The sequence below is a fragment of the Rhipicephalus sanguineus genome, chromosome 2, assembly GCF_013339695.2.
Source record: "Rhipicephalus sanguineus isolate Rsan-2018 chromosome 2, BIME_Rsan_1.4, whole genome shotgun sequence".
Classification (NCBI taxonomy): Eukaryota; Metazoa; Arthropoda; class Arachnida; order Ixodida; family Ixodidae; genus Rhipicephalus; species Rhipicephalus sanguineus.
In genome coordinates, this window is record NC_051177.1 from 75,299,398 (window position 1) to 75,315,018 (window position 15,621).

At 49.4% G+C, this 15,621-nt stretch overlaps 1 protein-coding gene across 2 annotated transcripts in view; it reads left to right on the forward strand.

The window, feature by feature from the left end:
• The window catches only part of LOC119383181 (hematopoietically-expressed homeobox protein Hhex-like), an 83,377-nt gene that overhangs the window by 45,537 nt on the left and 22,219 nt on the right, over positions 1 to 15,621 (forward strand). Inside the window, exons 3-4 of one of the 2 annotated variants that reach the window (XM_037651216.2) lie at positions 3,603 to 3,746; positions 13,962 to 14,311. In XM_037651216.2, the coding sequence (XP_037507144.1) occupies positions 3,603 to 3,746; positions 13,962 to 14,311 (494 nt within the window). The remainder of the gene's footprint in view (positions 1 to 3,602; positions 3,747 to 13,961; positions 14,312 to 15,621) is intronic. The other variant, XM_049412444.1, reaches the window with a different exon arrangement.

The window sequence follows — 15,621 nt, forward strand, 5'->3', positions numbered from 1 at the left end:
GAATAACCTTTTTCTCCCAATTATTTATTTTTGTACTTTATCTCTACTTTTCTGCCACCAATACTCTAACCGTCTCTTACTTATTTCTATCGCGGGCGTGTTCAGCTTTCCATTGTTGTCCCTAAAACCCAAGGCTTCATGTAGACTCGTGCCCGCACGTATAACTGGGTGAATATCGCCACATTCAATCAGTACATGTTCCATCGTTTCCTTAGTTCCCCCGCAGCATGTACATTGTTCTTCTTCGTTACTGAATCCCGCTTTATAACTACGCGTTCTCAGGCAGCCCGACCTTGCTTCAAACAGTAAAGCGCTTCCCCTTGAATTATCATAAAACCTTTCCCTCCTTATTTCGTTTTTTTCCTTTTCGGTAGTTACTCAGAGCCGGCTTCTTTTCCATCGCTGTCATCCAATAAGTCTTTTCCGCCTCTCTGACCTTCCGCTTAATGCTCCTTGTTGCCATATCGCCCGCACTGCCAGCCGTATATTTACTGGTGAGCCTCCTAGTTCTTTTTCTCCACTGCGTGTCAACGCTTTTTCTATACAAATACCTGAAAACCTTCTCTGCCCATCTACTCTTCTTCATTTTCCTCAGCCTCTCTTCGAATCTCATTTGCTCTGCGCTTCCCTCACTTCAAAGCCTGTCCATCCCATATCACCCTTCACCGCCTCATTTGTCGTCTTCCCGTGAGCGCCCAAGGCGAGGCGGCCCACCGTCCTTTGATTTACATCCATTCCTGATTGCACCTCTGACTTCATGCACACCACTGAGTTCCCAAATGTAAGCCCCGGAACCATCACACCCTTCCACAGCCCTCGAAGCACCTCGTACCTATTGTATCCCCATAAAGCTCTGTGCTTCATAATTGCAGCATTCCTCTTTCCCTTCGCTACCGATGCTTTCTCTTGTACCTCGATATATCTATCTCCCTCATTTACCCATACTCCGAGGTACTTGTACTCGCTTACCCTCGGTATTTTTTTTTTGGCCCTGTATTAAGACCGTATGGTCTCCGTGATCATTGAATATCATCAATCCACATTTTGTTGCACTAAATCCTAGTCCTAGAGCCTCACACTCCCTTCCGCATATATCTGCCAGTCGCTGTATATCATCTTGACTGTCCGCAAATAAGACAATATCATCAGCATAAAATAGACCTGGAAGCTTCTGCTCAACCATCGCTCCGACCTGTTTGTGTGACAAATTAAATCCAATGTTGCTACCTTCTAGCGCTTTTTCCATCCTCGCCATGTAATGCCTACGCGACGTGATGCCACCTAGCGTCGAGAAGAGAAAGCTAAGAAAAACAAACGTAAATGTTCTTTCTTTAGCCTCTTTCGTTTTCAAACCTATGAAAAAATTAACGTAGCTTACATTGAGCGCCTGGAAAAGCGCCTAATGGTGTACAGACGACCATACCGGCGAGATCCGAGCTACGCGAGCATTGCGCTGAGCCGCCATCTTGTTTGGACAGCAAAGTAGCCTGCATCGTTTTTGTCTTTCTCGAAGCTGTCTATTTTGCCGGCTACGTGAGAATTGGAATGGGACTTAAGATGGCCGCTGTCCACTTAGCTGTCTATTTAGCCGTCTACGGTGAGTATTGGAACACACCCTGTATAGCCCTCGCTTGCGCGGAAAGAAATCGGTTTCCTCGGGTGCTAAATGCGATTGCGATTGTGTTAGTGTTGGAACTGGTAGTGGAGGCGTGTCGCTTGGTGTTTCAGTGACGTCACATGTCTGCTCCTATTTTATTTCTTGTCAATCGATAACAAAAAATTCAGTTGTTAGTCAGCGCCGTGTCTGTGTGCTTCATCCAGCTGTCCCGTCTTCGCGCTGTTTCACGTTCACAAGTTTATAGGAGCGCGGCAAAGGCAGCTCGTCGCCGTTGCTTGCAGCGTGGCAGATGCGAGATCTCTTCAAGGCAGACAGAAAGAGGGAGAGACACAGAAGACAAGAGCAGTGCTATAGAATGCTTACATATACGAGAGTTTGGTTTGTTGCCCTGTATGCCAGGAGAGGACGAGATTTAAAACTAAAAATTACACCATTTCCCGCTAAAGGGGACCATGAGGCCATAGAGTTTCCTAAAATGACCTAGAGGGAACTCTGGCGCTGCGATCGTTCAGCCACCATGGGAATGATGGGTAGTACACGGATTTGCCTAGTCTTCGTGCTTGTGGGCTTCGGACGCACTTGTGGCTTTGTTTATTGCTATGTTTTGGTTTTCTTTCGGATAAAAGAATGGATCGTTGTGAACTTCGTGACCAGTTTTGAATCGGTGAGCCTAAAGAAGTTAAAGTGGTGAAGTGAAACTGCTGATTTTTGCTGAACTTCGTTTTGCGACAAAGCGGATGCAGGCGACGCGGAGCCAAACGGAGTCGAAAGAACGAAGTTTAGACAAATCCGTGTACTACCCATGAGTCCCATGCTGGCTGAAGCGCGATGCATTGCAGCTCCCATAGACACTAGCGCCAGAGTTCCCTCTAGTAAGTATTGTAGGAAACTGTATGCATGAGGCGATGCGAAGCCGGAGCACTTACACGATCGCGTTCCGTTGGCGTTCTTTGGGCATGCTACCGACCTCGCGTCGTGGAACGCGAAGAGGAACGCTACGCGCGTCTTGTCTTCCCTCTAGGCTGGCCGTTAATTCTCACAGGGCGAGCGGGGAACGCAGTCGGCAGGCGTGCGAGAGGGGAACAGCGTAGGAGAGCAGAGAGAGGGGGAGGGGACGCACATGCGCTGGTGCTCATCGCGGCGTTGCGCAGGAGAGAATTTCGGCGTGTCTAGCCCGCGTTTCAGAGGAAGAGTGGAGAGAGGGAAAGTGGAGAGGGGAGAGGGGCAGAGGGGACGGGAGGGATAAAGTGGAGAGGGGAAAGGGGCAGAGGGGAAGGGGAGAGGGCATGCGCATGCGCAGTAAGGGTGGTCACGCCGCACACCACCACCACCACCGGATTGAGCTCCGCCATAAGATACTTCGCATCTAAAAAGTGAGTGGATATAATGGTTCGAATGGCAGTGTGTATACGGTTTCCTTTTGATACTTCGATCTATAATGAACGACAGTTGAAGCGAAAAGCTGAAACCACCTCAGACATTTAACAGTAATTGCCGTTTTGTTGAAGCTGCTGTTTCGAAGCAAGGCGAATCTGTTTCAATCGCCAGCGTAGATCTTTTGAAAAATTGAAAAAACTGAGGCAAACACCGCGTGCTTATTTATGTACACAGGCACAAAGCTGCGTAACACTTACAAAAGCGAAAGTTAGAGCCCTGGCAGATCAGTTGAAAAGCCTTGCATTGCGGATGCAATCTTCATTGTTGTGTACTCCAGCAAGTCACCTTGTGTTTTCATTGTTTTCCTTTTTTTTCTGCGTCTGTCTTGATTCTCCACTGTATAACTTCCGTCACTGCATATATGATTTACTCAATGAAATTCTGCAGTTAAACACCTTGAGCGTAGCACATTTACTCACACATTTTGCACAAAAATACCTTTCATAATTTCATACTTCGGAAGGTGTCTTTAAGAGCTACGCGCAGCCTACGTCGAAACGCACCGTATCAAAGAATGCGCTCTCGATCATGTGCGCTTTCCTTGCAGTGTCTTGCAGCGGGGCGGCAGCAGCGGCGGCGGCGGCCGTGCAACTGGCCGGCTCCTACCCCGTCGTGGCAAAGCCCATTCCTCGAGGATTCTTCGAGTCTCCCCTGCAGTCGCTGGTCGCCTGCAGGTCCTCCTATCTGGCCGGTGAGTTGCGTATACACCCCTTTCTATTCGCTTCTATAGATAGCCCCTTGCTGAAGACGAGCCTCCATTCTTGCGTTCCCATAAGCTCCACGAGTTTCCTCTTCCGTGTACATTTGACGATCACCATAATAAGCCAATCAGATCCCGGGCGTTCTCATCTCCACTGTGCGAGCCAGTTCGTCCGATAGACACTAGTGTGTAGGAGGTATTCACTGAGCTCGAACCCGCCAGGCGGCGCCAGCAAGTGCCCACATACGGCCGAAAGAGCCGAGGCAGTTCTGCGATTCGGCATATGACAGCCTGATGCCATGAGAGAATATGAGAAAAAAAATGGCCGCGTATCTGCGTGCTTCGCTGCAAATGTCGTCGAAAGACGATAGTCTTGTGCCCGCCGTACTACACGAGTCCTCCTCCTCTATGTTGAACCGCCGCATCTGGCTCATAGCGTCGCATTTTCAGCGCAGCCTAAGAAAGACTAGCATTTTCAGCGTAGCCTAAGACATATTAAGGTCTTCAGAATTACTTATCTATGTATTTTCTAGTAAAGGAACATACCACCTAATATTTACGTGTTGATGTTGCGCCTCAGATATGCGTAATATTTGCTTTTTGATCGACAATGTTCACAAGTATGAACGGCCGCACCAGTTAAAGATGGCTGGGCGTTCAGAAAGTGTGGTTAAACTTTGGCCGGGTCGCTGAGTCGGGTGACAGACAGACAGACCAAAATTTCTGCGTTTAGAGTCCCCAAGACAGACAATCGTCTTTAAAATATCACAACAACGCACGTGGCCAAGCACCTCGGTGCACACCCCTACGATGGCGACCACGCGCGTGACCACGGCTATGGCGACTGCCGCGCTAGCAACTCTTGCGGAGAACGTCACGTGAATGCCTCCTGTTCATCGAATGTACAGTTAGCGTGAAACGTTTAGAGACCACGAGACACAAGCAAAAGCTCATTATTACCACTGATTCGACAGACAGCCTCGAATTTAAATTTCCGGCTTGTTCTAAAACGTGCTTACAGCATGTACTGTGCAGCTCGACCGAATGCACTCACAAATTGCCGGGAAATTCAAAGTTTTCCCAGGACTAGCCGACTGTACACCAGTAAACCACAAACGTGTGGAGGACGTTTGAGCTTTGCATTCGAGAGTATAACGCGATAACGTAGTCGGACCATGTTCGCATCGACTTCTCAATCGCTAGCCCATGGCTCCGCTTTTTTGTAGACACCTAAACCGTGCCGCAAGGAAGGAACGTCTGTGCGCCTGTAAAATGGGCCCTTTCAAACTATCCTAGAATGCCTACTGCAAGTACAGTTGCGAAATGCCCACTACGCCATAAGTCTTCATTTTGCGAGTTGGCGAGGAACCCACTACGTGTTCGTAAGGCAACGTGCGCGCCTGCGCAGCTGCACACGTTGTTGATGCTGTTGTTGATAACGATAATTAATTGCGCCTGTGTGCTTTGTAATTGGTGGGTGATTAAATTGGCCACTCGTTGCGCAGTTCACGTGTTTCGACGCCCGCTGTGATTCTATGCTTCTGCCAGGCAACATTACATGTGTTAATGACGCCCCTTGCACTATATAGCATTCATAGTGTTTTTGTACCAAGAAATTTCGAGCACAGTTAAATTTCCGACAGAGTGATCTTTCTAAGTAGCACCATCATTGTTGTGTGTGTTGTTTGTATTTTGTGTGTTGGAATATGTATGTTTGTGACATGAAATTGAAAACTATCCGTAATGAAGAAGCAAAGGTGATGGCTCTGTGGTAGAACACCTGCTTGCCACGCAGCAGTCCTGCGTTCAATTCCCAATCGAACTGAAGATTTCTTTATCATTATTATTATTTCGTTATTTGCATCTATCTCAATTTCTCGGTCACGGACAACGCTGATTTTTCGCTCCCAACCAACGACGCCGACACCGACGCCGGAATTTCTGCGAAACGAGCTCTATGACGCTATCGCGCTAATATAATGGCTACTGCTCTTCGTTCATCTGATCTTGGGCAAACTAAAAACCAGAAATAAACGGGAGAGCGGGAGATACACTGACAGAAGAGCTGTCAGCTTTGGTTAGGTTTATTATTATTGAAATTCTTAACGTTGAGGTGACAATCTATCATCTCCTCGGGTTGCTGAGGGGGGGCGCACGACCGCTAAGCGACTATTGTTCCAACAAAATGAATGTAGCGTATAGAACGCGCGTGAGAAGATCTTGCATGGTGTTTCTCTCGCGCTGAGCGGATAACTTTTGTTTCAGAGAATGAAGGGAGGTGTAAGAACAAGCGAGCGACGTAACAAAACTACACACAAAAAAAAGTATAAGCACAATGAACCCTCCATTCTCTGAGCGCGCGCCAGAATGTAGCAGATTAATCTAGCTGTGACGACAGATTAATGGCCCGACGTACTCTCTTAGCGCGCGTCGCTGAAGGAACGATGCGCGCCGCTCAGCCATGCATGCATAACGCTTGCGCCCCCATAGGCATGCATCTACACCTCGATCACCGGCGCGAGTCATGACAAGCGCGCCAGGTAGGACACCTTGTCCGAGGGCGGGAGTATCGCGTAACGCTCATTATTAATGACTCTGTGCGCAGCTTGCGCTCACGCCTCTCATCATTCTCTCGTGATCACTCAATCACCAGCGTGATTCCTCGAACTAAGCACGCCGCGGTCGTGTTCGCATGGAAGCGCGCACCGCGTGCGCAAGAAGTCGTGACCAACTTAGCCTGCTTAAACCCCACGATCCATAAACGAGATACGAGCATGCAGGTACACACACGCGCGTCGAGAGTGGTTGCATTCGGTAACCATCAGGCGTTTCTTCGTGGTAAAGCAACGTGGTGGACCGGATTTTATTGTAGGTATATGCCAAAAGCGGGATGATTAAAGTAACTCGGGATCTATATAAGCTCGCGAGAAGGATAGGACGCCAGAACAATGCCAGAGTTTTTTTTTTTTTTTTTTTTAGCGAGACAATAGCTGACCGCCTACATGCCGGCGATTCCCTTTACCATGTTAACCGGTCCGCTCTTCACAAGCTCAGTTGCACAGCTGGTCAGCGATAAGTGGGCTCCTTAAAATTCTCTTTCAAGAAACTATCAGTGACGTTAGGTATCTTTCTCTATTTACTTCCTTTTCTATTCGCAATGCCCACGAACTATAGGTGGCGCGCCGTGCTTTTCAAGATGGCGCCAGGAGGAGGGTCAACCCGTTTGTTAGCAAAGGAACAAATAGGACGTGCGGACGTACGGCCCGTGCCACTTTCACCGGATGAAGTCATGAGCTGTGCTGAAATGGATATGAGACTAAAATACTTTCCGAAACCATAGAAAGTGCTAAGTACTCGCCACCTAAATATTTGCTGTGGTGTGAAAGGTTATACTTCAGCTCCTATACCGTGCATAACGATGCTTTGCGAAATCCTGTGCGTGCTACATAAAACTGCATGAACTAGGATTGATGTATGATCTGAATGGCACTCCGAGGTAGTACGTACAGAGTCTGCCTGACGGACTTGCCGCAGTAGTAGGCCGCCAGCGAGTAGCCCCATCGCTGCTGCACGGGACCGCACGTTTAACGTGGTGATGGTCTGCAAACATAATACGCCGTCGTCATTACTTGCACAGTCGGGAACGCGGAGTTACGTCTTCAACGGAACACAAGCATTTAACAACCCATTCAGTAGCGCTTGTGTCACAGCCATGCCGAGACACTAGCCATGTACAATTCACTTCACTCGCATGTTGCAGGTATGATCAGCACGATCAAAACATGAATATCGAAAAGAATGCACACGTATGCTTTTCGCAACGTCGAAGAAGTTAGCCGAGAGGCGTGGATTGTGGCCGTGACCACAAGTTCTAGAAACGTTGGCCATGACTTCACGTTCCATCGCTCTAACCATTTCGCTTCGCTGGTCGAGCTCGAGCGTGTTGGCGGCATGCGGCGCTCCATAACATCCACAATAATTGTGATACATGCAGTGCACAAGAGGAACTATGCTTTTATTTTGATCTCGCTCAAGGATATTATACATTAACTACAATCAAAGTGACTTACGAGCGCGAAAGAACGCACGAGGGGACGTGTGAAGTGCAACTCGCTCCTCGTGAGTTAGCAGCTGATCGTTCATCGTCGCTGTCACTCTCGGTGCTCTCACAGTCTTCTACGTCCAGTGAAAAATCCTCGTCGTCAAGATGGTTTCTTTCAACATCACTGCTGAAAGCAATCTGAAGAATTTCCTCCGCCGAACGAGTTCGACCACTCCGCGTCACCACGTTTACTATACAGAGACGTCTGGGTGCGGAGAACATCAGCATCTTGCTCTCAGACCGGTCAACAAGGAAATCGCTTGCAGTGTGCTGCCACCTATCAACAAACATACAAAAACAAGTGGCGCAGCGGTGGCTATGAAACCCAACACACTGGCGAAGGACGGCGTGGAAAGCGTTCGCTCCACGAAGGGCGTCGAGCAGACGCGTCCTCGAATGATGAAAACGTCGCTCGCACGATTTGTAACGGCGCTTTGCTGACAAAGGATGGAGGCCCTATTTTAATGTATCGCCAACTTGAGATCGCTCAGTTATACAAGAGCACATCGCGAGCCCGCGCGACCTCCCGCGTACAGTGTTATGGGACTCATGCACTACAAGAAACACTGACCAATGCTATATGCAAGTAAAACAGGGTGAGCTTCAGCTGAATATGTCAGACGATAACATTTAAGTAACCTACGTACCTACAGAAAGCCTCGCGAAGCTGATGGCATGTGTACGCTGTGGGCGAGCATTGAAAGCGCGAGTTGCCACGTATTTTCACGAAAACTTCGCGTCTCGCAATAAAGAATCAGATTTCTCGTGTCACGGAGGGCCCGGTTCGTTCACTGATGCAGGGAACATGCAAAGTCGTAGTGTTCCTTTCTTGCCAACGCGTCAACACTGAGGCTGGCACAGCCGAACAAGGGAGCGACTGCGTAGTGCTGCCATTTTGTCGTCTACTAACCCTCCTCGAGAGGACGCTCCTGAATTCCGCTTGGCGGCGCGACAGTCTATGGGCATTGCGAATAGCCTTCTTCATCCGTAACTGGACTTTCTCATTGAGTGAAATACATCCTCTCTTGTCATTACGGCTAGGACCCATGCGGTGGTCAGGCTGCAACGTATAGGAAATAGCACTTCCTTTCAAGTTTCCGTGTTTCGACTCAATGGATTACTACTGGCATACTACAGTGATTATTTACGCTCGCAAGCAGCAGAGAGAGAAATAACGGCTTCTGTTATAGCGTCACTTCGTAACATACTCACATCACTGCGCACACTTACTGACTCATTCCGTTCTCCGTGTAACACACATTATTCATCGCAGCAAGTGTCGCAGTAGTTGCGCTCATATGTTGACGTTGTAAATTTAGTACGCTGGCCGCCTTTCCAGCGTGTTCGGCAAACTATATGGGACGCGATCGAAAAGTAACGCTGGAGAGTATGTGCCTATCCCCGAGGTTTTTGTTCGTCGTGATTAGTTTCGCTGGGTTAACATATACTGCGCGTCAGTGCGAGCATAGGCGTGCGCACAGGGGGGGAGGGGGGTCGCCCCTTCCCCTTGTCACCTATGATGAGGGGGGGGGGGCGCAAAGTCTGCCCCATAGATTGACTTAATAGGGAAGAGGGGCGCCGCGATGAACCTTTGCCCCCCCCCCCCCCCTATAGGGTAACCCTGCGCACGCCTATGAGTGCGAGTGACATACCAGAATCGTTGTCATGGAAACAGCCCTATAGTTCTTGTTTAGTAAGCTCATCCTAAAAGCTAGTGTATGGAGCGTGTCACATAATAGAAGGAAAAAAAAACTGTCTTAACGCGCATGCAGCAATGCTTAGTTACACGTCTCCCATTTAACGGCGCTATATAAGACCGTTCATCTAACACAACAGAACAAAACGAAAATTCGAGGCCTACACGTACGTCTCGTGTAACAACCGACCATTGAACGCTTGTTCTACGAGCTAGAGGACGACATCAGGGGAAAACAAAATGGCGAAGTCAACGAACACGAATCAACGAGACATGTATATGACGTTATAGCGCGGTCGTTTCCCTTCCTTCCGCCGTTTTCTCCGCTTCAATTGTTCTTTTCCCTTCGGCCATCGTCGGATTCTTTCCCCTCCATTGTTTTTCAAACATGGCCCCTTTGGCACCTTGCAGCTCAAACGTGACGGCACGAAACAACGACGTCGTCGCTCGTTTTGCTTCGGCGGCCGGCTTTTTCCTAACACTCTCCTCCCTTGATCATCGTTTCTCTATACGTTGCTTTCTGTCGCACTGTATACTATATAGAAGCGAACGAACCGATGGTTATGGCCCGGCTTTGTCGCGGATCATACAGGCAAGAGGGACACACGAGCGAGGCCCCCGTCGCGCCGTCAAGTAGACAAATGACGCGTGAAAAGCTTTGTTTCACTTCTTTGCTCCTCGTTTCTGTTGTCGACGGCATTGGACGTGCGACGGACTCGCAGCCTGAGCAGGCGTCGAACGCGGCGCGTGGCCATACAGCGCGCGCGTTCGGGCGAGAGTGCCCGCGAGATCGCGTCGTTCGCGCCAGAAAAGAAAAAGCGCGCGCAAGCCGAACGCGTTTCCGAGCGAGCGAACATGCGAGCGGCCGGTACTGTTGTATACGCGCGAATCGCGTTCTCACTCGACGAACGGAGCCGCGATGCGGATGAATTTATGGGCAGTTTTGGCGGAGAGCGGCGGCAGCCACCGCCTTCCATGCGGCAGCTATCGTGGCACAACTCGGAGCATTCTGGTTGCTTATAGTTATAAACGGTACTGTGTGTATAAGAAAGCGTGCGTGGCCGCGTATACTGACGTTTTAAAACGCAGTCTTTTCATTTTTCGGCATTGTTATTGGAGGGGTCGTAAACGAAAGTTGGCGCACGGCCCGCGGTGTCGTTTAGAGCTGCAAAACGGGGATGCCAATGTGTGTTGTTAAAGGATCGTGCGAGGGGCCAAGACCTTGAGAATTACAGCCCGCCGACTCGCGCGCACTGTATGCCAATGCATGACAGTCTGTGTTGAACCGACGTGAGGGTTTTACTCAAAAAGGAAAAAAAAAGGGGGGGGGGGGGGTAAGACTGTTTGAGAGTGGCATTCTCGAGGTGTTAGTGGATGCTTTCGCGAGCTTCCATCAAGCATGCGTTTTCACTCGTGCACGAATTACACAACGAGACAGAATGAAATGAAGAAAGGAAGGAAGGAAGGCGTTGCCAGTCCTGTGACAGCGACAGAGGGGGGCGAGACCCGGAACAAGCACCGCCCTCTTTCTGCGTGCCATTCTGTTTGACTGTTGGGGGAAAAAAAGAAAGAAAGTAACGGCGCTCGTTTTGTTTTTCGCGGGCACTTCGAAGGCGAAACGCCCGAGGCCCTCGTATGCGACGCGTTCAATGGGGCGGGAAAACAACGTTAACGTCCGTTGGCCTTCCTCTTATATCCTGCAGCTTTTTAAGCGGTCGACGATTCAACGGATGATGATAACGAGGATGGAACATAAATCGTAAGCTTATTATTTAAACGAGACGAGGCGTGCGAGGGGTATGTATGTGGGTCAGTGGGCGTGCCTTGCTCTGAGAGTAAAACAAAGTAAAAAGGGAGGACTTCGTAAGCCGTGCCCTCGTTCCGTCGCCGTACGATTACATGGTGCTAAGTACGTCTTTCGTGCTTCGCACATCGATACTGGCATTTACGAGGGCGCGAGGACGCGATGCTGTCGTTCGCCTTCAATCGGGTCATTTGTTTAAGCCGTAAGCGAAGGTGTCACGCTTAATGTGACACTAAAGGCAAATAACGTTTTACGTCAGATTGAAAGGTCAATGCTTGACAACTAAAACGTCAATATCATGCACAGTAGCGCTTCAGTAATCGAGAAGTTAAGGTAAGTGTAGGACACAATTTGCGCCACCAGTGGGACATTCTGGAACAAGAGCCCGATGACGCAGAACGTCCTCAGTACAATTAATCACTAGTACTCAAATTACTCATGACAAAGAAGAACATTGCAATGCATTACAAGGCGGAATGAAATGCAACTTGTGCTTTTCAGATTGATTCGTGAGCACTCGAAATTAGAGGTTGAGAACGATGCAAGTTCTGAATTGGCCGGTCTGCGCTCCGCAGCGCCGGCTGTCGGGCAGTAAATGGCAGACATGGCGAATGCTACGTCACAATTCCATTCTTGGAGGCGCGCGGTTTGAATTGCACGAACGATATACGGAGCACTAAAACGTGATTTTCTTTCAAAGTAAGCATTTACGTGGCACGAAGCAAGCCCCATGCGAGATTTCTGGGACGTTATTTCAACAATGCACGTCAACTTAATATTTGTCTTTGGTGTCCTTTTAAGGGCCTTTCGAGCTACCGTTGTTTACTTCGATGCTCACTGCAGCATTCTCGTTCTGTCTGTTCGCTTTTCCATAGCGGTGAAGATTTCTGCGCGTGCGTATTACGTGGTATACACGTTCGCTTGCATTAGAAATAAACCCCCTCGAGACACGACGCTTAGCTCTTCATTTACTCTGGTTTACAAGTAATATTGTAGTTAGTATCTCACAGCTTCGGTGCGCACGCTACCATCCCTGAGAAGAGTTACGCGTCGTGTCAAGAATGAACTGTAATGAGCGTAGCCTTCCAATGCGGCGGTCTGTCTGAACTTATAGTATGTCACATAACTATATAGTTATGTGACATATTTCTGTGGATCGCTGAACATTGCTGTTTTATCAAGCATTCATAAATGATTACGTTTTTTCAGGATGAAAAAAATGGAGGCGACCCTAATCCTCGACTCAGGCGTCTGGTAGTGGCACTCACACCTCGGCGTTCGTGCACCCTGGTGTAGTCCCTGGGTTAACCTGTGTTTCGTCGCACTGCCGAAACGGTTCTCAGAGGACACGCAGAAAGACCCTTGACAAATTTTGGTCGTCGACGTAATGTTCCGTGTACTCTGACCCACGCTTATCGTGCAACTCTGCTGAAGCAAGTTTTTAGATTATCTTAAGGTATCAATCCGCGCATGCCATGGTAACATATAGGCATATGCAAGCAGAGCGTCAAGCCGCCGACTATTAACTGCCTTACCACAATGACAGGTTGCTAATAAAAAACGTTGACTGAAGTATATGCTGCGCATGTAGTTCAGTCAACGCAAGTAACTTGCGATGCATGAGAGGATTAATGTTAAAGGGACACTAAAGAGAAACAATGAATTGGTTTAGATTGATAAAGTGTGCTCGGAAAACTCTTGTGTAGTTTATTTCACCACCATAGGTTTATTATTAGAGGAGAAAACCAAGTTCAAAGTTTCATTTTTAAATTTCGCGCCGCACTTTGTAATTCGTGACGTAAAAGGTTTCAAAGAGCATTTAACGTATTTTGGCGCCACCGGCTCGACGAAATTTCCACAAACTCGTTATGTCAAGTCTCTGGCCCCCTCAGAGGACAATGTACTTCGATTTAACCGATTAGGAACTACGTAGGCCCAAGCAGGCGCCGTCAAAAATATGTGACGTCACGGCAAATGGTGCGGGAATTCCAAGGTGGCGTCGCCACTTGTATTTTATTTTTGCGCATATTCTCGCTTATTAAGCGTCTTCTCGCAGAAAGCGTGGTGTTTTTGGTATCGTGGAAGACTACTTTACTAATGCGAGAAAAATCGTTTTGCTCTTTAGTGTCCCTTTAAGCATCGAGGATGACGGGATGCGTGCCTGCGTGAGTTGGCCTATACAGCCTGAACATCGGCAATCCGGCTGTTTTCTAAAGACATTAAGGTCTTTTAGCAGCGCCGATTTAACGCACGGTGCACATGTATGGTAATACCGTATACCGACGTGGTCGGCACGTAGCCTGATCAGTTTGCAAGACCTCAGTTAGCCTCTTTGATCATCTCATCCCGGTACCGTACGCAATGAGCAACTCGTGCGGATAAAACGTTTGAAGAAAAGCTACGTGCCGACCATGACGGCATGGTATTTCCGTACTTACCGTATGGTAAGTCGCCATTGCTGAGCACTCTATTTATTGAAGACAAGCTCTCCAACCGCTGAAGACCCTTCCTGTTCCTACCCATGTGCGCTCATGTTGTTCCCCTCTGTATACACGTACAGTCAATACTTGTGATCTGCCGATATATAACGATTCAAATCAACAGGTCACTTGGCCTTGTATCGCGCAGGTCTCGGACCCGCCGGACTAAGCGGCGGCGAACAGTTTGGTCTCGGTCCCGGGCGGAGTCCTCTGCCCGGAGGGGCAGGAGGACCCGGCGGTGGACCCGGTGGAGCTCCGGGAACCGCAGGTCCCCTGCACCACGGCTTCCCCTTGCCGGCCACCTTCCCGTGGGCTGCCACGGCGAGGGGCAAACCGAGGCGCGGCATGATGCGGCGGGCCGTCTTCTCGGACGCGCAGAGGCAAGGCCTCGAGAAGCGCTTCCAAATACAGAAGTACATCAGCAAGCCGGACCGTAAGAAGCTCGCCGAAAAGCTGGGCCTCAAGGACTCCCAGGTGAGCTATACATTCCGTAAAACAGTGCGAGAGTATGAGCATATACCCTCTAGCGCTTTATGGAGGAATCGACGAGGCTTATTGTGTCTCCCAGTTTAAGAATGACGTAAAGCCAGTGGGACATTCATATATGCTCGACAAATGTGAACTTGTTTACGCCAACGTCGCCCATTACAGCAAGATGTCCGGGTAGAGTTCTTTCTCATAACGTAGTTGCACATTGACAGAATTTGTCTATCAGTGATGCCACCAGTCAATCCCCACCCATTACATGACAGCGCGAATGACAGCTGTGAGCGAACTTCTTGATAGCATGTGGTACACGAGGGGGTTCTCTCATCTGCTCGCTTGCCATGGAGGGACGGTTGGTGTTCTTATATACCAATGCCACGCATGTATGCTTTCGCGAAGGCCAGCCAACACTCATTTTCTTTATCTCTTGCTGGGCAAGTAACAGCTACATGCATGTCGTCGCATAAACGGTTCTTCTGGAACTTTTGAGAATTTCTTTGATTTGGTATAGGATTTGCCGAATCTGTGCACAGCCTTCCTAATCTAAAAAACTGACAACTATACGTACGTCACGCATGATTGGCTTTCCAGTGTAATGCCTTCGATCTCTCTATGGCTTCTTCGCCTCAATGCGGTCCACTGTTTATTGCTTCGGCACTTTTTTCATTAGCTTCCTTCGGCGTAATATTCATGTCCCGATATACTCACTCTCTCGGCGAAGCGAACCACCTGAGCTCTCGCATCCGCTTCGTCCACCATCTGCTCCTCACGCGTGCGACCACTCGGCGGGCGAGTAGAATATATGTGCTCTCTTTCTATCGGCGTACACTCCCGTGCTTGCTGGCAGATTTCTGCGCACAAGCCGCACGCAAAGTCGCTCGCGATGCGGTGGCGCGTATGCCCTGCCTCGGCCGCGCGAAACGAGAGCTCCGCGCACGACTCCCACACGGCAACCACACCACCACGCACGGAAGTTCAAGGCAGGGCCACGTAGCAGTGCGGTATACATGCGCCGTTCATTGCATGGAAGCAAGCTGCAGCATGCACGGCTCTCACACCGCCGCCGAGCATGCACGGCACGGGAGTCGGGTGGGGGCGCATTTTATTACGCCTCGCCCGCACCGCCTTCTTCTTCCGAGCGGTGCACACACCCTCCCACCTTGTTCTCGGCTCACCGCCGCGCCGCTAAGGACGATGACGACCATGATGGTCATCGTGCACAGCAGGCATGATCTCCGCCGGTGTGTGTGTGTGTGTACGCGCGCTGCGCCTGCCGGGCGATGTAACTCTATTCCGTG